The sequence below is a fragment of the Populus nigra genome, chromosome 17 (genome assembly GCF_951802175.1).
Source record: "Populus nigra chromosome 17, ddPopNigr1.1, whole genome shotgun sequence".
Lineage (NCBI taxonomy): Eukaryota > Viridiplantae > Streptophyta > Magnoliopsida > Malpighiales > Salicaceae > Populus > Populus nigra.
Window position 1 is genome coordinate 8,444,530 of NC_084868.1, and position 27,416 is coordinate 8,471,945.

At 32.1% G+C, this 27,416-nt stretch overlaps 2 protein-coding genes and 4 non-coding genes across 6 annotated transcripts; 1 reads left to right on the forward strand and 5 right to left on the reverse strand.

The window, feature by feature from the left end:
• Positions 1 to 6,308: 6,308 nt before the first annotated feature.
• LOC133677481 (sorting nexin 1-like) lies at positions 6,309 to 10,960 on the reverse strand. Its single transcript, XM_062099572.1, has 11 exons — positions 10,740 to 10,960; positions 10,473 to 10,616; positions 10,265 to 10,400; positions 10,026 to 10,159; positions 9,009 to 9,083; positions 8,358 to 8,517; positions 8,102 to 8,235; positions 7,900 to 7,968; positions 7,702 to 7,781; positions 7,072 to 7,132; positions 6,309 to 6,775 (listed from the first exon to the last, which is right to left on the reverse strand). The coding sequence occupies exons 1-11, from the start codon at positions 10,749 to 10,751 to the stop codon at positions 6,569 to 6,571; spliced, it is 1,212 nt and encodes a 403-aa protein (XP_061955556.1). The 5' UTR covers positions 10,752 to 10,960; the 3' UTR covers positions 6,309 to 6,568.
• Positions 10,961 to 19,752: 8,792 nt separating this feature from the next.
• LOC133676877 (protein S40-7-like) lies at positions 19,753 to 20,640 on the forward strand. The gene has a single exon (XM_062098656.1). The coding sequence runs from the start codon at positions 19,812 to 19,814 to the stop codon at positions 20,490 to 20,492; it is 681 nt and encodes a 226-aa protein (XP_061954640.1). The 5' UTR covers positions 19,753 to 19,811; the 3' UTR covers positions 20,493 to 20,640.
• A 5,786-nt stretch (positions 20,641 to 26,426) lies between these two features.
• On the reverse strand, positions 26,427 to 26,549 carry LOC133677733 (small nucleolar RNA SNORD14). The gene has a single exon (XR_009835823.1). It is a non-coding gene; the product is annotated as a small nucleolar RNA SNORD14 (small nucleolar RNA).
• A 109-nt stretch (positions 26,550 to 26,658) lies between these two features.
• Positions 26,659 to 26,782, reverse strand: LOC133677740 (small nucleolar RNA SNORD14). The gene has a single exon (XR_009835827.1). It is a non-coding gene; the product is annotated as a small nucleolar RNA SNORD14 (small nucleolar RNA).
• A 131-nt stretch (positions 26,783 to 26,913) lies between these two features.
• On the reverse strand, positions 26,914 to 27,037 carry LOC133677741 (small nucleolar RNA SNORD14). Its single transcript, XR_009835828.1, has one exon. It is a non-coding gene; the product is annotated as a small nucleolar RNA SNORD14 (small nucleolar RNA).
• Positions 27,038 to 27,100: 63 nt separating this feature from the next.
• Positions 27,101 to 27,199, reverse strand: LOC133677737 (small nucleolar RNA Z266). The gene has a single exon (XR_009835825.1). It is a non-coding gene; the product is annotated as a small nucleolar RNA Z266 (small nucleolar RNA).
• Positions 27,200 to 27,416: the final 217 nt, after the last annotated feature.

Here is a 27,416-nt window from a genome sequence, read left to right on the forward strand (position 1 = left end):
GGATAAACGATGTCGTATCCTCTTAAAATTATTGGATACGCATTAGAAAGAATGGTTTTGTTAGTCATGTAGTTTTTTTTTTTTTTACATTGGGTTTACATGTAGTTTTGTTCAATCCTTACTTTTATATTAACTAAAATAATTTTTTTTATTTATAAAAATATATTTTTTTATTTATTTTACATGTATAGTTTAAATTAAACATTTTTTTTAAATTACAACTAAAAATGTTATTTTTACCTATTTTTTTTTTAAATTTCAACCACGAAAACTATTACAACATTAAACACATACTAAGTTGAGACTCCATTTATTCGAACAAAGACAATTAAAAATGTCTGGTTCATTTGGATATGGAGGTGAAGATGGTATGTTTTAGGACACTAAACTTAATGGTGTAAACAAATTAATAATTAAGTAGGAATTATTCACCAATTTCAGATTTTATAAATTAAGGTTCTTGAAGAAAAATTTAGGGGAAATGCAGAAATTGTTAGAATCAGTTTAATTAAGCTAACAAAAGATGTTCTGAACATGAAAAACACACGAGATTGTTAAACAAAAATCATTGACTTAAAAGCTTGAGTGACCGGCCATGTGAGGATGGAATGGGGGATGAAAGGAATTTTGAAATTTGGGTTGATGAACACTTATAATATGTGTAGAATGTGGACAATGAATGAATGAGGTAAGAAAAATCAGCTAGAAAGAAAAAGGGAATCCTTAGCCCCCTTAGATTAAGCTCGGCCAAGAGCCAAATGGAGGGAAAAAAAGAAGAATTCTTGTGTGTTATGTATTTTTATGCATGAACCAGTTATAGTAGAAAATCCATTTAGGATAGCCGACGAATCCTGGACAGATTTGTCACTCCCATTCTAGGGGATATTCGGGTCAGAATGATACAATTTGGGAAGCATCTCTCATAGAAATTATAGCTTGAGATGTTATATTTCTAATGAATCCAACCTCGTTTGATTTGGAGCTCTAGAGCTCCAGATATAGGTAAATATATGAAGAAAGGTTGAATTGTCATCCCTGTTGGCAGATTCAGCGAGAATTGATAAAATAGGGAATGTTATTCGCAATAGGGGCAAAAACCGGTTTCCTTCCCATTAAATTTTTTGTAACATCAAATCTTAACACTGGAAGGGGGTAAACCACATTTGAAAATGAAATTGATGATGTGCATAATGATCTAAAACAATGAAACGTAAAGAGTAAATGTTGTGGTTGCCTTGCCATTTGCAAAATGAAAATTGGACTTGAATTAATGTGATTTACTTGTGAATTCATGAGGAACCGCGAGGGAGTACAACAACAACAAGGGAGTGCAAATCGAGCATCGGTGGCAAGTAGGTGTTTCACACCTATACTTTCCTTAGTTAAGAGTGAAACTAGTATTCTATTTTATTTTAAAATTTAATAGTTGCGAATAAAGTTGAAGAAAGGAAATATATAATAAAATGGACATGGATTGAAATTTGATTTTAGTTGTGGACTTACAGACTTCAATTTCAAATAATGAACTATAATGATGAATCCAAAACAACCACCTCTGGACTTGATTAGTTGATCCCAAATATGGGCGGCTAATAATGTTAGCAAGTTTTGCTAACATCGGCATGATCTTAATAGAAATATAATGAATGTTGAACTTGATTAATTATTTGGGTTAAGAATAGTTAATGATACCGGTAGACAATGTCGATATCGACAAACCTAGGATAATTTGATTAACTTCCCAAGAAAAAAGCTAATGATGTCAAAAGATCTTAGCATCGGCATTACTGGAAAAATCTCCAAGATGAGGCAAAAAATAATTGATTTACAATTTCGGGTTGGAAACAGTTAATGGTAGGGGTGAGCATTTCCGGTTCGGTCCGATTTTCATCTAAAATAATAACCAAACCGGGCTTTTTTTTTTAAAAAAAAAAACCGAAACCGAACCGAAACCGGTTCAAACCGACCAGTTTCGGTTCGGTTTGGTTCGGTTAATTGAAGAGAAAAACCGGAAAAACTAGTTTATTTTTTTTGGCTTTTTTATGACTTTTGATGGGGTCATTTAAAAGGCTTGAAAATTTGTAATCGATATAAAAAAACCTATATTCATTGTTTAACTTTTCTTTACCATAATTTATCTCAAATTACAGGAGAAATATCTTTTAATTTGCACCCTAGTTTTCTCAAACCAATCAACTCTAATCAAAATGCAAAATAAAATTATACAACAAATAACATTTAAATCAAGAAAATAACACATCTGATAAAACTAAAGAAATACAATCTGCAGGAGTCCTTGAAATTGAAATAAAACGCATCAACAGTCTCTCTCCCAGCACTCACAAAAACAAAACAAAAGGAAAGATGCTGCTATTTTAATATTATTGTTAAGTAAACCATATGCCTTCAACATTTTATTGCTTGTATTTTCTCAGAAACCAAGTGAGAATAAACTGCAAAGAAAAAAACCAACTATTGAGGCGCGCAAGCATGAACATTAAAAGTTCATCTGGTTCTCTTGAATAGTTCACCTGAAAAGTTTAACAAAATAGGTTAATATAAACTGATAAAAATTAAAAGAAAAAGAAAAAGAAAAAGAAAAAGAAAAAGAAAAAGAAAAAGAAAAAACAATATAGAAAAGAGAATAGACAGATCCAACTTGGAGAGACAAAGAACTTGAAGGAGCGACTGCTAGTTTTGATTTAGAGACAAAAAGATTGAGAGATGAAGATTTGATTGAGAGATTGAACAAGAGGGAGGGGGGGCGGCGGCTGAGTTTGCTAGGGTTGGAAGAAGAAACTAACAAGTAGATCTGTATATGGGAGAGATGAAGATCTGGTCGAGAGATTGAATAAGAGGGAGGGGGGCGGCGGCTAGATTTGCTAGGGTTAGAAGAAGAAACTATAAAGCAGATCTGTAGATGGGAGAGAATAGAGATGAAGATTTGATCAAGAGGGAGTGAGGGGGGGCGGCGGCTAGGTTAGAAGAAGAGACTGAAATGTAGAAGTAGAAGTGTTGATGGGAGAGAACAAAGAAGAGATGAAGATTTAATCAAAGAGAGAGTCAGGGGGGGCGGCGGCTAGGTTAAAACTTAAAAGAAGAGACTGAAATGGGTTAGGAAGGTATTTATAGTACCGGCTTTTTTATTTCTATTTGAACCGGTTCGGTTCGGTCCGGGTTAACCGGTTCCTGCATTACAAAACCGAAAACCGAACCGAACCGGGATTTTTTCTAACTATTCTAATCGGTTTAATCGGTTTTTTTTTTCGGTTCGGTTTTTTCGGTTAATTTTTTCTCGGTTTTCTCGGTTTATTCGGTTTTCCGGTTTTTTTGCACACCCCTAGTTAATGGCACTAACCGGTAAGTTAGTGCTGACATTACTAAGGATTTAATTGGTCGGTCTTGATAAAGACAACTAATGACACTAATAGAAATTATTAGTGTCGACAATAACCTCCATAAACTTGGGATATGGTTGTAAGATGGATATACCCGGTGAAGAATAATGGATAATAATCGTAAAAAAAAGCCATAAGTGGGTTACGGAATGATAGGCTCTAGATGTAGTAAATGAAAAATTTAGGTGTAGGTTTCCAAGACAACTATGATTGTGTACTATCGAGTAATCAATTATATATGTATATACATGTATTTGTGACTCTCCCTCATTCCTGTTGTATTTTTAATTTTAATATAATTTTTTTCATATTTTGATATTGCATGTCCTTCACATTCACGCCAGGAGTAGTGTCCTAGGTTTCTAATTCTTTTTGTATGAATTAGGAAATTCATGTTTCTAATTCCTTTTGTATGAGTTAGGAAATTAGTGTATCTAGTTCTTTTAGTATGAATTAGGAATTAAAAAAAATATCAATGTATTTTGCCGTAAGTAATTAAATGACTCGAATTGTATTAGTATCTCTTTATATTAATCATAGAGATTCAAAATTCTTACTATTTTTATGCTTGTAATATTAATGTTGTTTATCCATGTTTGACTACCATTTTGTATGCGTTTGTAAATGAGAAGGAAAAATGAATATGTGAGCTATCATGATTGTAACTAGTAATGATTGTGGTTACGATGCAATATGAATATGTTATGATTGCAGAATGAGCATAAAATATGTACAAGATAAATTGTTAATAACTTGGGATCTTTCCAATATAGGAGAGATTCTACCGAAATTTTAGTAGAAATTTTGATAAACTTTAAATATGTCGGCAAAAAAAAAAGGAAAAAAAATTACCAAATCATTACTAGTCATCATTTCATATGCTGGAAAAAATAACAAAACTCACTTTTTTTAATGCAATAATTAGCTTTTGATCTAGCACGCGGTGAACCACAAAATAGAGCCTCATGACAATTTTAAAGGGTTTTGTTAGCTACATTATAAACAAAAGCAAAATAAATAATTAATAAGGATGTTGTCACGTGGATTGGTAGAAAAATGTGTTTTTTTTACTAGTGATAGGATAAAAATATTTATTGTGATTTGAATAAATAGATTATAAATATAAAAAATCCAATCTTTTCATCCTTATTCCACTATTTTTATATTAAAATAAAAAAGGATTTTCATATAAAAATACAGTAATGCTCATTAAAAACCTATAAATGCTTAGTTTTTCATTGTATATTAAAACCAAAGTCATTGTAGATCAAAACAGTGAAATGATGATTCTATCATTTAAAGAAAAATCAGTAAGTCTTCTATTAGTAGTAGAACAATCTTTAAAAAGTTATATTTGAATTGTACAAGGACAGAGAGGCTTTTTTATATTTTATCAGCATAGTAAAATAACTTAATTATTTTTAAAAGATATGTTTTTTTTTTTAAAAAAACTTGGCTTTATAAGCTTTTTTGTATTTTTATTTTTTTAAAGAACAATAAAATGATCCATTTACTCTTAAAAACAAAAAAAAACATGAACTAGCATTTAAGGGTTTTTATGTCTTTTCATCATTTTTTTATTGTAATAAACAAGTTGACTGAGGAGCACTTTAGTAATAGAATAAATATAAATATTGGTTTTTTTTAAAAGGTGGTTGATAATGGGTTGAAACCAAGTAATTTAGACGACATGTAAGGGCTAATATAGAGGCCAAATAGTTGATTATAGACCAACGTTCGAATTATCTCAGTGACCTCTCCATTCCAGAACAACACGTGTAGTTAACGAACCACAAACTTAATGTCAATGATCTTTTTTCTTCTTCTTTCTCGCTTCCTGTCGATTTCCATGTCTACCCCTGTAATTTCTCAAACAATTCTTCAATTTTTTTCATTTAAATCTTATCTTTATTATTTTGATTACTATTAATTTTATTTAAAATAGTTTATAAATTGAATTTATTTTTCAATTTCATCTTTTTTTTAATTTTTTTTATCTATCATATTTAGTCATCATTATCTAGATTGTTATTTCTTAGTTTTCTATCCTTAGATTATGTACTATCGAGTAATCAAGCTAAAAAGCTACAGTTGGATTCTGGATTTTTTTCATTGATATTTCCCTTGGTCCTTCATGGTTGGGAGGCAGGTGGTCAGTCAATATTCCATCTTTCATGGTGAGGGTGGACTCGCAGAAGCACATTGATTTCTCTCTCACAAGTCCCTTTGGTGGTGGACGTCCTGGTAGAGTGAAGCGAAAGAACCAGAAGTCTGCAGCCAAGAAAGCATCTGGTGGAGATGGAGATGAAGAAGATGAAGAATGAGCTGTCATGTTCTTTGACAGTGAATTTCTTTAAGTTATTAGGGTGTTACCATTTTGAGATTACGTTTGTCATTGTCTTTGTCTTTGCCCTTGGAATCTATTGTTTTCTTGATAAATCTAGCTAGCCCTTGTTTTGCGCTTGAACTAAATTTGTTGTATTTTATCGTCCCTTTTGTTTGGATGTTGAAAATTCGAATGTTGGTGGAGATCTCACTCCAACTTGCAAAAAAGCTTTACTTTTGAAGATGGCGAATGCATGAACATGATCAGAACACTGGAATGATACAGGATGACTTGTAATTGCATGATCTTTATTTTCTTTTTTAAAGAAAAATCAGAGTTTCACCGGGCAGCAGGAGAATTCCTGCCTCCAGATCATTGGGGAATCAATCTGCCTGAATCATGCCTGGAAATCTCCGAAGAATAACGTCCTTGATCGTAAACAACTGTCTTCTTTCTTAATCCTGCCTCTCCAATCTCTTGCAGGTGGGACCACCCAAAACTAGGACAACAATCTACTGCAGTTCTTGGAAAAAACCACCGCAAACAAAAAATATGATTTGATTTGCATCATAATGTAAAAATGATTTGGAGAAGTGAAGATCTTAATGGAAGAGATGATCAAAAGTGAGAGACATGGATGAACATTTTTCGTGTTTCGATCCTGTTGTTCTTCACTAGGCTTCAAATTTGTACACGAAACTAAAATTTGCAAAGGAGTCAACTTGTACAACACCAGAATAGCAGAACTTCCCAGACTCTATGGTTTTTACAAAGCAAGAGCTGGGCCCATCATTCCTAAGAACGAAGAAAAAAGTGAACAAGTGCTCACTTTTTGATACTCTCATTATGAGGAACATGCTTCGAGTTTTGGAAGAAGACTTCTCCAAGCATCTGCAATGCTATTTGCCAAACGTGCCTGTCCTTTTGCAAATTCATGGAAAGCAATCCCCATATCCAATGTTTTCTGTTCCTGAAAGCGCACAATTTCTTCGTTCATCAGTCTCACAATTGTCTCAAACCTTCTTGTCGCTTCCTCACTCTCTGCTTTCAGCTGCATGAAAACCAACTTTTAGTCAGATAACTAAGAGATAACTAAGTGGTTGTTTGAAAATGGTGCATGTTGCTTTTTAAAATGGTTTTTTTTGCTTGAAAATACATTAAAATATATTTGTTTTTAATCTTTCAAAATTTATTTTTGATGCCAGCACATCAAAACGATAAAAAAAACACAACTTAATTTGAAGCAAAAAAAAATATTCAAAATTTTTCAAAAACACAGTTCAATCACAATCCCAAACACCTCTAAGATTTCTAAGGTGCACATATGCTACTAGTAAGATAACTTGCCTCCCTGTATTCATGCTCCGCTTCTCCCACTTTATCAGAACGTGTTAGCATAAGTTTGTCTCTGCGGTAATAGATATAAATTAGAAACTCCAAATATCATCTGGCTATCAGCAAAAACTGACCACCTAGGAAAAAGGGGAAAAACTAAACAATAAATGACCGCTTCAGTGACGCATCAAGCTTCAGGATTTCTGAGCCTTTCTTGAGCGTTCCCAGTGGAGGAAATTTGGCTACCATGGCAAGTCGTAAATGTGAAAAAAATGTAACTATTCACTATATCCACATTGTATTAGATGCTAAAAGGCCATCTTTACTGTACTATCTAAACGCAGCTTTGTTACCGATTGAAATATGATAACAGAAACTTATGAGTATGGAACCTAATCAAATACTTTCATTGCTGCTTCTTTGCTAGACGACACTTGTATTTACAAACTTAATTCAAGTAGCATCAGAGAAATCGTAGCTCAAGTCATTACAAATAAAGAATTATCAGAGTATATTAATAGGAATCGAGAGAAAAGGCAAGGTTCTGTCTCTAGCAATGTTTGTGATCATTCCACATGGTACCATTGAAATCACGGATAAAATAAAGTTACAAGAACAAGGAAAGGAGTAACCAGGACATACAGATTTATCTCTTTCAACTTCATTGTTTCAGCCAGTTCACACTGATGCCTAAAGGCATTGGCCCGCTCAGTGATGGTAGCCTGTCAGAATACCAGGATAGCAGAATCAGCTTCTAAGACAAGTCTACACACACAAAAACAAAAAAGGAGGATACAAAAATAGGAAAAAGGTGGGGAGAGAGAGGCAAGCCAAACTTGCCTTAATAGATTGAACAGCACGAACATAATCTTTCAATGGTTCTTCAAAATTCATTAAAAGTTGATGTGCCTGGAAATTTATAGAACAATGTCAAGGATTTAAAAAGAAGCTTTTTAAGTCCATCAAAAGCCCATGCACACACAGAGAGCATAAAAAATTGCTGAATCTGGAAATGAAAGGCATGAATTGACTAAAAGCCTACCTCCTTCTGCAGCTTAACTGATAGTGCCTCTGATTTAGTTCCAAGGTCAGAAAATGCCTTTCCTAGGATATCTCCTTCACAAGCACCAAGGAGCTTTGCTGCCTTCCCGAAATCCAATAGAGATTGCCCTAATTCTGACAAAATATATGGACAATCAAGCTATAAGAAATGACTGCCATAATATGTCTAAAAGAGGTGAAACATGAAAGAGACATGTCATGGGTTAACATGTAACAATAACATAAACCATCGTTACCTCTATGTCGCTTTACAAGACGATACGCATGCTTCTGAGCTTCAGCCAAGTGGTTTTCAAGCTCGAAGATGTAATGTTTCAGCTTTTCATATTCAGGATTCGATTCTTCAACAGGTTTTTCCTTACCAAGAACAACATCACTCACTTTAGATTGCACGTCCTGCAAAACATTGGGACCATGATTGCCAAACTGACAGTGTGCTTGTTTGAATGGTGTATACTGTAAATTTCAGTGCACAAGAGTAGTTGACTACTTTCTCGTGTGCTAAACTTCACCAACAGGTAGTGAAAAGGATTTTTAATAACTATAGAGAGTTGGATCTGAGGAGACCTGAAACCAGTCATCTAGAAATATACACTAACCCAACCTGAAAATTGTACAGTGGAAGTGGTAAAAAACTATCTTAAAACATCCACACAACAGAAGCAAAGCATCCAATGAACTATGAAATGATCATCCAACTTCAGTGATATGCTTTCGAACAAGATGGATCTAATGTCTGATTAATTTGGTAATTAACATATTATATAAGAGAAATCATAATAGGGAAACAAGTGTTCAGATGTTACGTGACATTGTTCAAGCACTAGAAAATTAGTGCTGAATCTCACGGGTCGATCAGCAAAAGAAGACACGCTAACTCATCATACCTTGAAAATTTGCATAAAATCAGCAGGTTTCTTCTTAAATATACCAGTCTCTTGAGACCTTAATCTCTCCATTGTCTGAAAAATAGGTAACAAAATAATATTATATTAAAAACTTGCAGTTGTACCCTATAGATATCTAACATGCAAGAAAGAACATGAATCACAAAAATTTATAATCAACAACATACAGGTTAATTTTTAAATTACATGCTGGAACTAACATTATATGAATCAATGGAGCTGCTACATCCTATTTAATAACCCAGAAAGGAATTCATCATCAAATCATGTAAGTAGTTGCTTAAGAATGTTTTTATCAATTGTCTATAAATAAACCATTTCTCCATGTAAAAAAGGGAAAAGAAAAAACTCATGATAAAACAGATAGCTTGTTAGCATTGCAACTCTTCAGATGATTTGTGTGAAAATGGTACATGTGCAACAGTGTTTGCTTCTGGTAGAGTGATAAATTTGGGAATGATACAGGAGAAAAAAGATGATCATCAGATATGCAGTCTCATCCACATGACTCCTGATGAAAGCCTTTAACCTGCCAGTGCCATTCACTGTGCTTTCTGGAAAGTTACTAGGGAGAGGAATTCAAGTGAAAAGGTGTGGCAACTAATCCATATTCCATTTTACCCATGTTTTTTATCCTATCGTTTCATCCCTTTTTCCCTATACATGTCTCAAAACATTTTATCAATTAGGAAGAATTTACCCCGGCAAAAGGATCCACTCCACGGGAAATGAGAAATTGAATGATTTATGACATTCACCGCGTGCTTGCTGCTACATTATAGATAACTTAGGAGCATACATGCTCATTCCTTTATAAGAAGTAACTCAGTTATTTCACAATATTGGATGAATTATTGATCCTTAGGTTAACAAGAAAACTAGAGAAAGATAATATAGAAACAACTACTAATTTCAATTGAGTATATCCATAAACTCTCACAATCAGCACCAGGAGAATGCTAATGGCTAAACAGTAAATGATAGAATCTCACCCACCTCTTCATCGGCCTGCAAAAAGGTCCTTAAATCCTCACTTTGCTGAAGCTCTTGATGTGAAGCTATCCTATTAACAAATATGTCCAGCCCTTGTCTCCTCATCTCAATAAATTCAGCACTAAACCGAAACTTCTCTGCATCACCACCATCAAATAAATTTCACATTATTATCCACTGATTATTTATATATTTATCTTTTATCTTTTTAGCAAATTAACGAAAAGTGATCAATTCCTTACCGACAGCACTCTTTTCTGGAAGAGGAGGAATAAAAACACCCTTGAACTTGTCGAAAAGTCGATCACGCAACCAAACAAAATCGCGGTAACGCCGAATCACAATCTTCTCGTGCCCTTGGTATTCCGGTAAATTAGTCTACACGCCAAAACAATTTAATTATAAACCCTAGGACCTCCATCAATTTAAACAAGTAGACGAATACCTTACCTTGGTGATAACGCGATAAGAGATGTAAGCCTGAACGCCATTCCCTAATTTTACAGGATCTGTCACCGAAACCGATAGATAAGGCTGCGATGACGGAGATCTAGGGCTTGGACTCCCCGATTGCTGTTGATCCATTTTATTAATCTCAACAAACAAATAAACAAACACACAAAAAAATGAGATGCAATTAATAAACTGTGAGAGTATTTGTAAACTGATTGAGCTACAGAGAAGACGATAAGGGAAGTGGCAGATTTCGTAATTTACCGTGGAAAACATGGCCCTTAGTTAATTATATTTATTTGAAGAAGCTGGGGGTTAGTTAAGAGAACTGAACACGGCGCGCTTTTTTATGAGCCGAACAGAAGCGGTTGTGTTTATTGATGATGCTTAAAATGCGCAGGGGTGCGTACCCAGCTGGAGGATCCCGCCTGTTAGAGAGAGGTGTCAAAAATGAGAGGGGCACCTTACAGGCTTACACCCAGGCTGGGTGGTTTAAGCCGTTGTTTTGTTATTTTTTATTTTAAGTTATTATTTTTTTGATATTTTTAAATAACTTTATATACTTAAAAATAAATTTTAAAAAATAGAAAATATTATTTTTATATATTTTGAAATAAAAAACAATATAAAATACGTCTTTTCATGCATTCGTAACACGCGGTGCGATAATTAGAAGCTGAGTCGTGTTGGATGGTGCAAGGCGACACCGTTTCCACCTGCCGAAGGGATTTTTTTTGGTCAACGAGGGTCGCGTGGCGTGTAGATTCGTGCTTTCATGTGGGCCCAGCTAACGAGACGTGTATTCTACATTATTAATTAAGGTCTAAATTATAATTCAGTCCTTATATTATTGTACAATTATTAAATCAGTCTTCAAACTCGTTGATATTATAACTTTACCACTTCTATATTTTATAAAAAATCACAGTCCACGGAGCCACCATTTTCATTGAAAATACTAAAAAATACAACCCAAGCCTTCATCTCTCTTTGCCAACCAAACCTCTCAACGTTTCTACTCTCAATAATGAATCCTCTCTATTTAAATCGGTCTCTCCTTGCTTTCAAGTAAGTCATCGTTGCATTTTTCATGTCTTTTTTTTCTCTCTTTATCATATTTATCTAATAGTGTGCTTGATTTGATTGTTGGGAAAAGCCAACAATTTTTTTTTTAATCTTGCAAAATCCAGTTGAACTTGAAATTGATCTGGCAGGGTTAATGGTTTTTTGTTTTGTGCGGCAATTTTCTACTATTCCAGGATTTAGGCCATAATACATCAAAGTAGGGTGAATTAGGTGAAGCAATAATAATAATAAAATATATCAATTAATTTAAATAAACACAATTAAGTAACAATTTAATTATATTGCGTAAGTAAAAAGTTATGGGATAAAAATTTCAAACTCATTTTTACATAGTTCGACAAGTCTATATTCACACCTCAAGTATCAAAACGTACTTGAGTATTATATTTTTTCACCGGTCCAAACTTAAAGGGTATAATAGTCATTTGACCAATCTACACCAATATTTTTACACCACTTGAAGATATTCCCTCTCCAAGATTTTTTTTCTTGGTGAAATTCCCTTACCAATACCAAGAGTTTTATCTCAACTCTCAAAGGATTACAAGGATGATTTTGCTCACAACAAAACTCTCTCAAAATAGTAGGTGATACAATTTAAACTCTAGTATTTTTATAATTCACTTAATAGCACCTAGGATATTTGAAGGTATTTAAGTATAGCGAGTATGACAATAAACACTTTAGTGCTAGAATATAAAGATTCAATTTACCACAACCTTAGAATATGATATGATTAATAAGCTCTTGCTGGTTTTGTTTCCTAAAATTAACTAAAAAACTTGCGTGTGAGATTCACAATGCAAAATGCATCGGCACTGTAAATGGACTACCTTTTCTTGTTTTTTTTTTTATTTAGCCTTTATTGGATCAAATTATAAGCCAATTTATAAAAGGAGGGTGGGGTTGAAAGATGGGAGACTAAAGTAAAAATACGTAAGGAATATGTGGCTTTAAAAAGTTTAGGCAAAATATTTATTGTAGATCTTATACTTTATAAATTATACATATTAGGTCCCTTCAATTTCTGAAATTAAAGAAAAAAATATAATTTTGGTCTCAAACTTCATTTCCTTTATTTTTTGACCCTTAATATGAGAGAGGTGAGAGAAAGTCACCGAAACCCGATGGTAAAGAGAGAAAATTTTTGTTGGCACCAATTCCGGCCACCAAAATAATTGAAATTGGTGTCAAATTATTTTTTTTTTGACGAGGAAAGCTCATATTAAGGTTTTTTATACCTTGAGATTGCCAAGAAAATCAAATATGATCTTGGTAAGATTTTTGGTTCTGGGTTTTAGGATGATTTTTTTTTTTTGTATTTTTAGGTCATGAATAAGCTTATCAAGTTGTCTATAATGTTTTCTAGGTATTTTGGGTAAAACAAAAATAGGTTAAAAATTCAGTTTTTGGGTTGAAAAAACCACCAACTCTGTTTTTCCTGCCCCTAAAGTGGCTGGAAACTAAGCAGTACAGATGACGTGTTATCTGACTTTTTTTTAAAAACAAATTAGGATAGACAACCCAGATACATAGAAAAGAGCCCAATCCACAGACTACAATAAAATAGGTTAGGCGGGTTGATCTAGCTTGTTAGGCCTAATACCGCTTGACCTTTTCTTTTCTTTTTCTTTTAAATTATTTTTTTCTATTTTTTTAAAAAATTAATGCTTTTTATATGTTTTTTTTTTTAATTTTTTTAATTTATATTTAGATTAATACTCTTTCTCTCTTTTATTTTGTTTAGAGAGTCTCTTTTAAATAACGATTATTTTTTTTTGTTATGCATTTAATTTTTGAAGAGGTTTTTCTTGTTCATCTATAGTTTTTTTTTTAATCTTTTGTATAGATGAATTTTATTTTTGAAAATAAAAAAAATATTTATTTTCAGATAATATTTATAATATGTCCAACCTTGCATAATATTGTTTTCCCTTTTATTTTATGCAATCAAAATAATGTATGTTTCTATTTCTATTATAATTTGATTTAAAAAAAATATTATTTAAATAAAAAAATTTAGAGAACACAACCAGGTAAATGTTCGGTCTTACGATGTTAAATATCTTGATTTGCACCTGTCTCTCAATTTTTTTAGTTATTGTTTATGGCTTTTTTTATTTATTTATTAACACATATAATTCTTAATTTATTTGATTACATGTATGCATAAACTTTTTTATTTTCACTTTGAATTTTTTTAACTATAAAAACTTGTCAAAAAAGCTTGTATATAAAATTTCTTTTGTTGGAAAAAAATATCCGACTTGCACTTTGTAACAGGTCAAGTATCTAGCTAGTAGCTTCTATAATATATATGTTCAGAAAAGAATAAGAGCTATTTAGAAGTTTCCAAAAGAAACTAGTCATTTCTAGCGTTAGAATCCCACTGACAGCTAAAACGGTCAATCCAATTAGTGTACTGGTTCCTGCTGAATTTCAAAGTGTTCATTCTTGATGAACAAGTGGTCAATCAGTTCATGCAAATTTCTAGATTTGACATATTTTTACTTGGAAAATTCTTGAACCAATATCAATCCTATAAATGCATGTACAGTGAAGTGTGTGAGTTCATTTTAATTGTTCTATCAAGATAAGATATAGAGATTTACACAAGAACTAAAAAGAATACTTAATTCTAAGTCTTCACTTGCTTTGCATCTTGGATATTTTCATTGATTTCTTCATGAAATCCTTCATGGTTATTTCTATAATCTTCATATAAACTTGTTTTAAGACTTAGAATTTATATAATCATCATGGTTATTCTTAACCAAACATATTATTAATTTGATTTTTAAAATAAGAAATTCAACACATTAAAAAGAAATCAAAATGATGATGATGATATTAAGGTGATATTAGTGATGAGATGGTGATGTAGTGATGATAATATTAGCAATATAAGATTGTGTATATAAAAATCAATAAAATAAAATAAAAAATCACTTTTAATTATCTTATAAAAAATAAGTTTTTTCTTTTTTAAGAAAAAGACAAAACATAAAATAAAAATAAAATAAAATATTACTTTAAATCACTACCACTACCACAATCCCAGACAGGTTCAAATTGTTAGCTCATTTAATAATTGAATTTGGTGGATCTTCACCATACTAAAAAAATAAATAAATAAATTTACTCAACTATAAGGATACCTTAATTGAAAGGAGAGATGCCTTAATTTTATGGGAAAAGAATCAAGGTTTTTGGTGACTACCAACATAAGTAAAATAAAATTAAATAAAAAAGAAAATAGAAAGGAAAAAAAAAAAGGCAAGTCAATATGCTTCCTCCTGTAAGGTAAGGTATGGTTGGGATGTTGATGATCGAAGTGTATTATTATATATTATGAATGCATTATATATTATGGAGGTTATTATATCAATAATTGCTATGAAATAAATGTTTTATATTTGATTATTTTATTAAAAAAAAATGGTTCATATTATGGTTGGAATGCTAAAAGATGAAGACAAACCCATGCTAGGTTATAAAGCATGGTTGGCCCTTGCTATGTCTATTGTGCTATGTTGTATTGTGATGTGCTATGACATTAAATACTAGTTAATTAATATGTTTAAAACAAAAATGATTAAATTAAGTTAATTATAAAAATATTGAAACTTTTTATATTTTAAATAAAATAAACATCACTTCATCTAAAAAAAATATTACTTTTCATACTTAATATAATTTTAAACTATTTTTTATAAAAATCAATTAATTTTTAAATATTTAACCAAATATTTGTTTTATATACTTTTGTTTTGAAACGAAACAATAGAATCTTAAAAAAAGATTCTGAAAAACACTCTCGACTTTAAAACTTAAAAAAGAGACAAAATAAATAAAATTAGAATAAAGAAATAGCTACAACCTTTTCATTTTCCTTCCTAAAATCAATGGACCACATACCAATAAATGAATCCAAGTTTTTTTAAAAAAAAACAAAAAAATCAAAAGAGGTGGATGAATCATTATGCATATAGACTCAGTACATGTGGATGAGAACAGCACGCACACGTACAATTACTATTTTCTTTTTAATTAATATGGATGTTCAGGTTAGCTTGCGTGCACTTCGACTAATTTTATGGGCCCTGAAGTTAACGACCATGTAAGACTCCAGTGGCCCTGAGGTTTGTGGGACTCGAACTAGCGACCTCTAAAAAGCAAACTTATAGCCTAATCAGTTGAGTTACACCTCTGAGGGTTCGATTATTATTATTTTGATTAAGGTTTAGGATTTTTTCTATTTTTTAATTGTATAAAGTAATGACTAGAATGCTCTTGAAATATAAAAAAAATGCTTTGATTCAGGGCGATTTGGTTTTTTTGTTTTTAAAAAACACATTAAATTTACTTTGTTGTCTCTTGAAACAAATAAATCTTAACTAAAGTCTAAGGGCTTATTTGTATTTTCCTTTCGGTTTTTCTTATGATTATTGGGTCAAGATAGGGGCAAGTTTGTCTTTTGTTTTGAAAATAAACAGTAAATTTACTTAGTTACCCCTTTAGTCAAAAAAATTTAAACTATTATTACCATTAAGTAAATTATTTAAATTAAACAATTTTTCAATAAATTATTTTTTATATATATTTGGTTACCTCTTCAATTAAAAATTTTAAACTATGATCTAATAGCTTATTTGTCTTTTCATTTTGGTATTTTTGTAGTTATGGGCTCAAGATAAGGGTGGTTTTGTATTTTTAAAAAAATATTTTTAAAAGAAAGTTTACTAGCTCGTTATTTTCATGCGTCGACTTATTAAACTGCTCTTCACGCTTTAAGTATCGCATATGGAGGATCTAGTGGTGGGAATTGCCTACTCACAGCGGCATTAGAAAGATCATAACGTCCTCTTCCAAATGAGGTGGCATGTGTGGTGGTCCGATGGGTGGTTTTGGCTCTGAAGATGTTTTCTTCTTTTCTTTTATTTTTTATCTCTCATTTTCCTTGGAAAACGAGTTATTCAATCAAAAAATCCATGTTGTCTTCTTATTTTTTCTTGATATTTGATTCAGTCATTTTGCTTTTGATTATATGATTTTTGTCTTAATTTCTTTTAAAAACTTTAAATTTCTTTTCAACTTCACTCTTGATTGAAATGTTATCTTTTTATCCTCTTTTTTTTTTTGAGTTTTTATATATATGTGTGTTTCTTTTGTCAAATGTTTGATTTTTTTTTTGTAATTTTACCCTTGAATCAATTAATGTTATTTCCCCCCTCATTTTTTTTTGTTTAGCATTTGGTTCTTATTATTTTATATCACTATTTTGTGGGCCTTTTATCAAATTCAATTTCTTCTCGATTTCATCATCTAACATTAAAATGTTATTTTCCCTCTTATTTTGTTTTGATTTTAAATTTGATCTTTTTTTTGGGTTTTTTGTTTAGATTTCTTTTGTGAAATGTTTGATTTTTTATAAAATTTAACACTTGAATCAATAAATTTTATTTACCCTCTTAGTTTTTTATTTAGCATTTAGTCATCATTCTTTTACATTACTAATGTTTTTGGGGGGCTTATTTCAAATTGATTTTTTATTCATTTTCATCATCTAACATTGAAATGTTATTTTTCCTTTTATTTTGTTTTGGTTTCAGATTTGATCATTTTTTTTTAATTTTAGATTTTTAACTTGATTTCTTTTGTAAAATGTTTGATTTTTTTTTCACCCTGATGTTTTGTTTAGCATTTGATCCTCATTCTTTTATATTACTAATCTTTTTTGGGATTTTTTTTTAATTTTTTTTCAATTTTATCCATTTCAAATTGAGAGTCATGGTTATCGTTAGTAGAGTTGCACTAGGCTTATGATCGAGGTGATGAGTTTAAAATGTTGACTCACGTGATATTAGTCTTTTTTATCCTTCGACGCTTTGTATTCTATCCTTTTTTCAGATTTCTATAAAAATTATCATGGCCTTATGCATGGGTTGCATGCCAACAAGCGCACTCAGATTTGCTTGGGTCATTTCTTCCCTTTTGATTTTTTATTTCCTTTGTGATGCCCTTGGTTAGATTAAAATGTATTTTTGTTGTTTTTTTTATTTTTAATTAACTTTTTTTTTTACCATGATTACTTTTTTTTAATTTCTTTATTCAATGCATCTGATGTCGTGGGATAAGAAAAATTTATTTAACTTAACTAAGTTTATGACCCAAATCTCAATTTTTTTCTTTTTTAAAACACGTTTGCAATCTTATGATATTTTTTTTAATACAAAAAGTAATAGTCCTAGACTAGATCCAATAAGACCTACTATTCAACCGGTAAGATCAAATTTTTATTGAATGTAAAAAATATATTCAAATGTTGTTAACATGTTTTCTAGAAAAGAAAAATTTATAAAAACAAGAAAAATTTGATATTGGAGTCATTAAGTCAATTGGATCCAATAAAACATGGTAGTCTAATAATTTGATTTAAACTATATGCAACAATAGCATATAAATCATAAGTCAAAACAAATGAGTCACTGATATTACACCTACAAGCATAAAACAAAATCGTTGGAAAATCACCGCCACTCTATTGTGGACATCACTTACCATAAAAAAAAAAAAAGAATTGAGTGTTTGTCTATATTAAATAAATCAATTTTATTTAATTAAAGAATAAAATTTATTTAAAAAAACATAACAAAGAATAACAAATAAGAATATCTTAGGTAAACTAATTAAATAAAAAATAATAATAAAATCAAGGCTAGAGAAAGCATGCAAAAAAAAAAAATCAATCTCCAATTAAATAAATATTGAAGGATGAAATAAAAAAAAAACATTAGCTTTTAAAAATGATAAAAAAAACCCAAACAATCCTAGGAAAATCTCATGAAGCCAAGATAATTTTCAAAGTCTGCAACCTGTGAAATCTTAGACGCGGGTATAACGAAGGTCAAATCCAAACCAATTAAATATTGAAGAATTAAATCGGGTAAGAAAATTCTAATTTTAAAAATTTTGCGAAGCAAAGAAAACAACAATAGAAAGAATGAGGATTAAAGCTATTAGGAAAAGAAAATTAAAGAGTGTGGAGTCTAAAAAAATACAATTCTAAAAATTATCTCAGCCTAAAAAAATAACAATGAAAAGATCAAAGACTAAATTTTACAAAACAAAAAACTAATTCGATGAATTGTTTTTTTAAATAGAACAAAAAACAAAGGGACTAAATAAAAAGAAATAGAAGTTTAGGGTCTAGCTTGGAAAATTGGGTGGGAGGGCACAAAAGCCGAGAAAGAGAGATGAAAAAAAGAAGAAAAAAAGAACTGGCCGCCGGTGACAAACCGAAAATCTGTCGGTGCACACGTCACATATCCAATAAAGGGACACCGAGACGATGCTGATGATGCCCTGGAATAACTTTTTTTTCCATTCTAATCAGTCATACGTGCTGAAAAGTCATGGCACGGGCCAAATTTTTCCTTTTTTAAACAAAAAACTTAAATAACCCCACCCCTACTCATTGATTAAAAAAAAAAAACCATGAACATAACGACTAAAAACACCCTTTAATTTTAGAGTTAAATCATTTTGCACCAAGGGCGCAAAAGTTGTTTTAATGTGTAACATAATTGGATATTATGAAATGACCCTCTATCTATTTGTTTATTTTCCTTCCAAGAACAAGCAAATATTTTTTTCTGTGCACCAAAAGTATGTAAAAATGCAAAACTAACCCTAATGATAAGAAAAAAAACAAAATTTAGAATACCAAAATTATCATGTGCAAAAATAATTATACCATTAAAACTTAGGCAAGGTTTTTGTACAAAAGACCAGGGTTGAAAAAACATCTTTGCTTTCCTCAGTGACTTGTGTATACACGCGCAGTGTTTTTTCAACCTCTTTTAGTTTTTTTATTTTTCAATTTTTAATTTGCAGATACGAATTCTCGAACCGAATGTAGACTTCGGCAGGAACCCAAAAAATAACATCAGCCACGACATCCATGACACCGACCCCATCGGACCCACATACCTTTCGGCCCCCACAAGCCCCCCTTTCTCTCTCCGTCTCTCTCCACTTTTCCTCTCCCACTTCTACTCCTGCGCCACTCCTCTCCGCCACATCACTCCCCACTAATCCCTGCTCGCCCTTTTTACTATATATATATATATATATATATATGTTTTTTTTTTTGTTCTTTTTTCTAAAAAAATCTATAAATACACATATAAAATCTTGTATCTACCAGCTCTCCGCATTATTAATTTTCCATCAATTGAAAAAAATCGGATGGACCCCGCCTCCCGTTACCGTTTCCTCGGCATCCCCTCCTCCACTTCCTCCTCCTCCTCCTTGGCCGACGGAAACGGTGACAGTAACGGTAACGGAGATGAGCTCAACGAGGATGATATTCTCTGGACCAACGATTACACCGATCAAAGCCTAAGCAATTCCTCCTCCTCCTCTCCAACAACCACCTCCGCCAACAACCTCCAAAGTAAATCTAACCACCTCACAGCTTTCCCTAAGAACTCGGGCATTCTCGCGGCGTTACCAGAAACCAACCACAACACGGTTCTCTACCGCAAGCCTTCACTTCCATCATCATCATCATCGTCTTCTTCTTCGTCGTCTAGAGCAATCCCATTAATTCCAAGATCACCTCACGTGGCGGAATACGCGTCACAGTCGGTACCGATAAGGAAATTGAACCAGTCGGCCCCGATGAATGTGCCGGTGTTGTCGATTGCAATGGCGAAACAGAGGAATAGCAGGTTTAAGGAGGATGATGATGGTGAGTTTGATGGAGATGAGGAGATGTTGCCGCCTCATGAGATTGTGGCACGAGGGTCGAGGCGGTCGCCGAAGACAACATTTTCGGTTCTCGAAGGGGTTGGGAGGACGTTGAAAGGAAGGGATCTGAGACAGGTTAGGAATGCTGTTTGGCGTCAAACTGGGTTTCTTGATTGATTTTGATTATTCATTCTACTGCTATTGTTATTGGTGATGTAGTTTTGATTTATTTTGGTGGGAATTGCAGCTGTTACAATTTGTGGTAAAAGATTTTGGAAGATGGTAATTAGAATTGAATGAAGTTTTTCCCCCAAGCATTAGCCTATCCTTATTGTGTCATCTTCATTTTAGTTATCTTTATTTATGCTTTGCCATGCTTGTTGCAAAACTGGGATTTTATTTGTTTTGTGCAAAGCAGCTTCTTGTTGAATCTATGGGCTCTTCTTTAAGCTAGGATGATTAATTTTCCTTTGTTTCCACCATGGAAATTGATCTTGTTTAACTTATGAATGTTTTTTTTTTCAAAATAAGTTTGCCTTTTGACTATAAATTGATGAGATGAGATGAGAGTGACTGGTAGGACTTTCTTATACTAGCTTGGTTTCTCATTGCTCCCCAATTCCTGTTTTCTTGTATATTCCTGTTGTCAAAATGGTACTAGTAGGATTTTCCTTGTTTTTCTTTAATGTTCTTACTGCAATGCGAGGGAACATTCTTTCTCGGTCAGACTGATGAAAACATTTCTTCTTCCATGATGCTTTTTTTTTTCTTCTAGATTGGTATGTTGTGGAATGTAGGGTCTGAGCATGGCTTCGGAGATTAGAACAAACATGCTGAAATTTGTAATTTTTAATTTAGGAAATGCAAATAGGTGAAATCAACTCAAATAAACTGTGTTGGTCTCAAGCTCGTCGTGAGAAATGATTTGAAATACATATGAGATTGACCATTGCTGCTAGCTGTTGAAACACTTACGTCCCAGCAGGAATTATCATTTATCACACACTGCAACACAGTTTTGAGGATGAAGCAATTGCTTTGCAATGGTTAAGCATAGGAATAGTAACTTTTGAGGGCGGTGATGATTTTGAATTTGATGGAGATGAAGAGATGTCGCTGCCTAGAGAAATTGAAGCAGTTGTCTTCTGGTGCTTGAAGGGGTAGAGAGGGCTTAAGGAATAATTTACATTTTCCTATTCAGTTTATTAGGCTTTTTAGTTTTTCTATTTTGTATTATTAAAGTTTTCTAGTTTTAGAACAGTGGATACCACAGTAATAGCTTTTTGACAAATGAGACTTGAATAATAAAAATGAAGTATTTTATGAGTTTTTCTATTATTTATAGTATTCTTGGTCTCTAGAGTTTTGACTTGTAATAAATTCTAATATCATTTGCTTTCATCCCTTGTTGTTTTGACTTGTAACAAGTTACATCATCCTTTGCTTTCATCGGCTTTAGTTGGTATCATTGTCCAATGATTCCCAGGTTTTTTGTTTGCTATGTGCTGCTGAATCACCATGTTTTGAGTTTATAGAAAAAGACATGTTCATGGTAGAGGAGGATGGTTTCTAATTAAGGTTTTGCTCTAAGAACATTATGTTAGAGAGCTTTTCTTTTTTCTTAGAAAGTAAATATTTTTCTTGGTTATTTTTAGTTTTTATTTAGTTTAGAATTTTTCTTCTTTTTATTTAAAGGATATAATATTTCTATTTAGTATATTATTAGGTTTTTTTAGTTTCACTATTATTAGAGTTTTGTAGTTTTAATATATTAAAGGATGTAATGTCCTTCTACAAGTGAATGAAAACCAACTATTTTGTTATGATATTCTTGATTTTTTAGGGTTCTAACTTGTAACAAATCTTGACAGTTTTTTTTTAGAGTTTTAGAGCGTATTTGGTAGTGTGGTTGCGAGTGCTTTTCAAATAGCTTTTCGTGCCGAAATGCATGTCAATGATGTTTTTTCATTTTTTAAAAATCATTTTTGACATCAGCACATCAAAACGATCCAAAAAGTACAAACCACACTCAATTTTAGCAAAAAAAAAAAATTTAAATTTTGATGAAACACAGTTACAAACATAATGCCAAACGATGCCTTAACTCGAAACAAAACTCGAGAATTTCCATTTTTGTTTAGTGAGAGGAGCTGGGAGTTTGGAGATTGAAGTGGAAGTTTAATGTTAGGTCTCCATCTCTTTTAAAGGCTTGCGGTGCTTTTAGCAAAGCTGTAATGTGGGTATTATGCTTGGCATAGTTTTGAAACTCGACCCGACGGGTCGACCTGGGACCCGGCTGATCTGGGGCCGGAATCGGGTCGAGTTGAAGAAAAAATAGAAGGAAAAACCCGGTGTGACCCGGCGGGTTGATCCGAAGACTCGGTTGCAATTCGTTGACTTTTGTTTTTTGTTTTTACTAAAACGATATTGTTTTGATTTTTGTTTTTAAAGAATTGACCCGGCCAACCCGGTGATCTGGTCAAAACCCAGAACCTGAAACCTCGATTTTGAACCAGGCCAGCCACCGAGCCGGGTCTTAAACTATGGTTTGATTGATTGATTTTTTTTTTAATTTTTTGTTTTTGTTATAATGAAAAGTGATCTTGTGTCCTTGGTAAATAGTGTTGTTTCCAAATAAGTTTTCATGTTGGAAGGTAACATCACCATCTTGACTCCCTGCCCTCTGCTGTTGCTGGTATCATTCTGATGAATGATGATTTTATTATGTGAAGATCTACTACCATGTCAATTTTAATAAGGATATGATGGACATGTCGATCCGGACAAATGTGTCCTGGCTCTGTATGATAGCGTGGTTCAACTCGCTTTCTTGCAAGCAAATTATACTTGCAAGCTAAAAACTTGTGGTTGTAGACATGGTTGTTAAACTCGTGAGTTGGCTCGTAAAATCGTATGATTTTATGAGTCAACACAGATATATAATGTTAAATCGGGTAGAAAACTTGAAAATTAGCAAACTCGGTTAAACTCAATCAAACTCGGTTAAAATCGGTCAAATTTGAACCGAGTTTAACAAAATTAACAAAAACTACTAACACTATTCTTTTGCCTTCGCCTTCGCCTTTCTTGAAAACAACTATTATTAACAAATCACGTGCTTTAGTTTTCAATGAGGTAGAAGAGAAAGTTAAATCAAAGTAATTTTTATTAAAAGAAAGCGGGGTGGGAGGAGGTGGAGGAGGGGAGGAGGATTGGAGGAGAAGGAGGTGTTAAAGAGTGCAGCTTTTGTGAGATCTGAGGGTTCAGTGGGAATGGCAACCAAGTAATGAGTAAAAGCCATGGAAATGACACTGAGTTGTTTGTCCTGACAAAGAGATGAGCTTGAAAGTGAGAGAGGAGAAGTAAAAAGAAGACTGATAATGATGACGATTATTTGAGAAAGAGAATGAGAGAGATTGTGATTTTTTTTTTTTAAAAAAAAATTTAAAATTATTAAAAAAAATCAAAAGCTTTTCAAATACAAAAAAAAATAATACGTAACATCAATGATTTCAAATAAAAAAAACAATTCTAAAACTAAGGTAATGGAAAAGGACCATTTATACTATTAGAAAGACAATCAAAATAGCAAATTAAAAAATAATATAAAATAAATATATTGTATTTATATTTAATATAAGTTTTAGTTTACATGACACACCATATTGTTTGTTTTAAATTTATTAATTGTTAATTAATAAAAAATTATTTAAATTATGCATGAATTTTTATTTGAACCATGTATTTAAAGATGCTTGAATTATATATGAATTTTTATTTAAACCATGTATTTTTAGGTACTTGAACTATCTATGAAAAGAAATTTTCTTACGATTTTACAATCCGAGTTTATTTTATATTTTCCGTGTCGTGTTAAAAATATATTTTTAACAACCTTTACTGAGAGTATGAATAAAAAAAGAGACCATTTAATCTGCAGCTAGAATTGCATTGCACTCTGTCATGTGGTAAAAAGAAAATTGAAAAATAAAAATAAAATAATAAATCGTTCATATTGTGATGAATTTTACACACCACTGCTTTTAAAATAAAACAACACAGGCAAGTAAAATGGCTAAATACAAATCAGTAAGATGTCGAAGGTGACTTACAACTGACTTTTTAAAAATTTTTAATTTTTTTTTATTGTTTTTGTTTTAAATTTATATATTTTTTATAATTTCATATTATTTTGATATATCAAAAATAATTTTTTAAAAATAAAAAATATTTTAAAAAACAGCTGCAGGTATAATTGCTTTGCTGAAGCTGAACGCCTGAACCCATGGCAGCCACCAGACTCCACAGCCTTTAACCCGGCAGTTTCTTCCGCCCCGATCTATCCAGGTTCACACCCAAAGAAAAAGCCCAAAATCCACCCAAAAACCAAGCAGCAGCAACCTATCAAGAAAGGAGGGAAGATTAAAGAAGCAAATCCCATGTTTTGCATCCTTTCAAGAAAAGGGAGAGTTTAGATTAAAAAATGAGGTTAATCTTAAGCTTTAGTTTTGGTTTTTAATTTTATATAATATATTTATATGTAATTTTTTCAAAATTTTTTTTTTATTGATCTAGAATGTAAGTGTAATTTTTTTAACTAGAAGATATGATCGCAATTCAAACCAAATTAAAGGATTTTAAATGTAATTTTTTTTTATGTTAATGAATATCTTTATAGTTTTAACAAAACATACTTTTTTTAAAAAAAAAACATGTTATGATCTTAAAAACACATTTTAAAAGAATATATTAAAATAATTTCTTAATATTTTATATGTGATTGAAGAAAAAACTTATAAATGCAATAAAGCGTTGTTGCTCTCTACTTGGCTAGCTATTCTTGCAAAATGAATAATAAATACCGTAGCACTCCTTTGATAGAGGTGATATCTCTATTGAAACTGGGAATGCTCAGATTTGGAAAAGAATAACTACAGGAGATTAATATGATAGCCGCTGAAAAAAATATGTTATGGTGTTTGAAAACGTGATGTAAAGCATGTTTTTTTAAATTTTAAATTATTTTAATGTTGTTATCAAAAATTATTTTAAAAAATAAAAAATATATTATACAACATGGGAGGAATGAAAAAGATAGATGATAGACAACCCAACTAGAGATAAAGAAGCCAGTAGGTGATGATGATGCTGTAAAGTTTTTGAGACTCATGAGGGAAGACAGCGTGGTTTATCAGTCAAAAAAGACACGCAACAATTTTTGCTATCAATTTTTAAGAAGTGTTGAATGAAGCTCGTGTGAGCCAAGATTTGGTTGAATACAAACTACCAATTACTTGTATTTTACAGAGGATGAATTGGACCCTGAGAATATTGGACATCAAATGTAGAGACATGTTCTATCACCAAGGTGTTTTCTGCTCTTGATACAGTGAATAACCTTTCAATTGAAGGAAAAAATCGGGGAAATCAGACAATCCGTTTTGCTCCACCTCTTGATACAGCGAATTGGGTTGATGAGAAAGTCCCACTTGTCTTGAAACCAAAGTAATTTTCTCACTTTATTTTACCTCAGTAATTTTTGTTCATAATATTGGGAAAATGATTCTTTTTGTAATGAACTCGGTTTATTCTTTTAATATCAATATGAGAATTATGCATGTTGTCTACTCTTATTGCCTCGACTTGCTTCCAGGAAAATCAAAAACCTTCGAAATATTTGGCCTCATGCTAACGGATAACACAGCAACGTTGGCATCTCATTACAAATTAAACCTCTTAGATGATAGGCAACGGCTCAACGAAGATAATGAAGAATCAGAAGAGGCATTGGTAGCAAACTTCAAACATCAGGGGATTGAAGAGGCAAAAGCTCTTTTACAGCAACAGATATGATTCAAGACAGTTCCTTGCATTTATAAAAACCGACCACTAACACTACATTTCCAGAAAAATATAATCAGAAAACAATATCAGACTTCAGCATGCATATCATGATTGTATCAGAGCACTGCTTGATTCAGCAAAGATCAGAACATTTATGAATGAAGATAATGAAGGAGACATCATTGATTATACAATGACATGTTTAAAATTCAGACAGACCAAAAAATTCTGATTGCAAATCTCAAAAATTTCATTAAGAAGGATTGGAGTTTCAGACATCCAAGGAAGGATAAAGCAGCACAAGCTCTCAAGCCCGGCAAAGGCGAAAGCTCTTAGACGGCCACTGCGAATGTTTTGAGAAACAAGCCTTTGGATTTATCATCATCAACAGAAACCATGCGAAGAGAAATAATTTATCAGGTTACCTTTATTAAAAAGGGTATTATCAAAACAAATCACAGATTAAACACTTAGACGGCGAAATGCAATAAGAAAGTGAAGTTTCAGACATCCAAGGAAGGATAAAAGCAGCATAAGCTCTCAAGCCTGGCGAAGGCGAAAGCACTTAGGCGGCCACTGCGAATGTTTTGAGAAACAAGCCTTTGGATTTATCATCATCAACAAGAAACAGAAATAATCAATTACATCAGAGAAAAAACATCAGAATACTGGGGTCAAATCCATGTTGATAACACATAGCAGCATCATTAACGACGATGTAACAGAGTGGAACTAATATAGAATGTGGAAGCGAGATCTCAGACATCCAAGGAAGGATAAGAGCAGCATAAGCTCTCAAGCCTGGCGAAGGCGAAAGCACTTAGACGGCCACTGCGAATGTTTTGAGAAACAAGCCTTTGGATTTATCATCATCGACCACAAATTAAAACAGCCAAAATAATAACTTGCAACACTAAGATTACAAAACAGGTAATATAGAAAACGCGCAAGTCAGACAATTATAAATGCCTCAAAATGTTGAGTTCAATATGGATTAATTTCCATTCACACATCTAATTGAATCATCATACTTGCCAATTTCTTGAAAATTTTAGCCAAATAAAAAGTAACCCACATTAAAAAAAGGTAATTGAGCAAAAAAGAAGAGCTTTATTGTTTCCCATCTAATTATGAGTCATTCATTCATATGGGCATCAGTGGACCCGCAGCTCCCATTGATTGGAACAAGCATAGATAGGAATAGAGTTTAATACTATCACGTACCTAGCAGTTCAAAAAACAGGACAAGCAAACAGA

Coding starts and splice junctions, on each gene's coding strand:
- LOC133677481 (XM_062099572.1), bottom strand. Junction 10,160..10,264: donor TCCAGAAAAGAGTGCTGTCG/GTAAGGAATTGA, acceptor GTGGTGATGCAG/AGAAGTTTCGGTTTAGTGCT. Junction 7,782..7,899: donor GTGCTGTTCAATCTATTAAG/GCAAGTTTGGCT, acceptor GTATTCTGACAG/GCTACCATCACTGAGCGGGC.
- LOC133676877 (XM_062098656.1), top strand. CDS start 19,812: ATGGACCCCGCCTCCCGTTACCGTTTCCTCGGCATCCCCTCCTCCACT.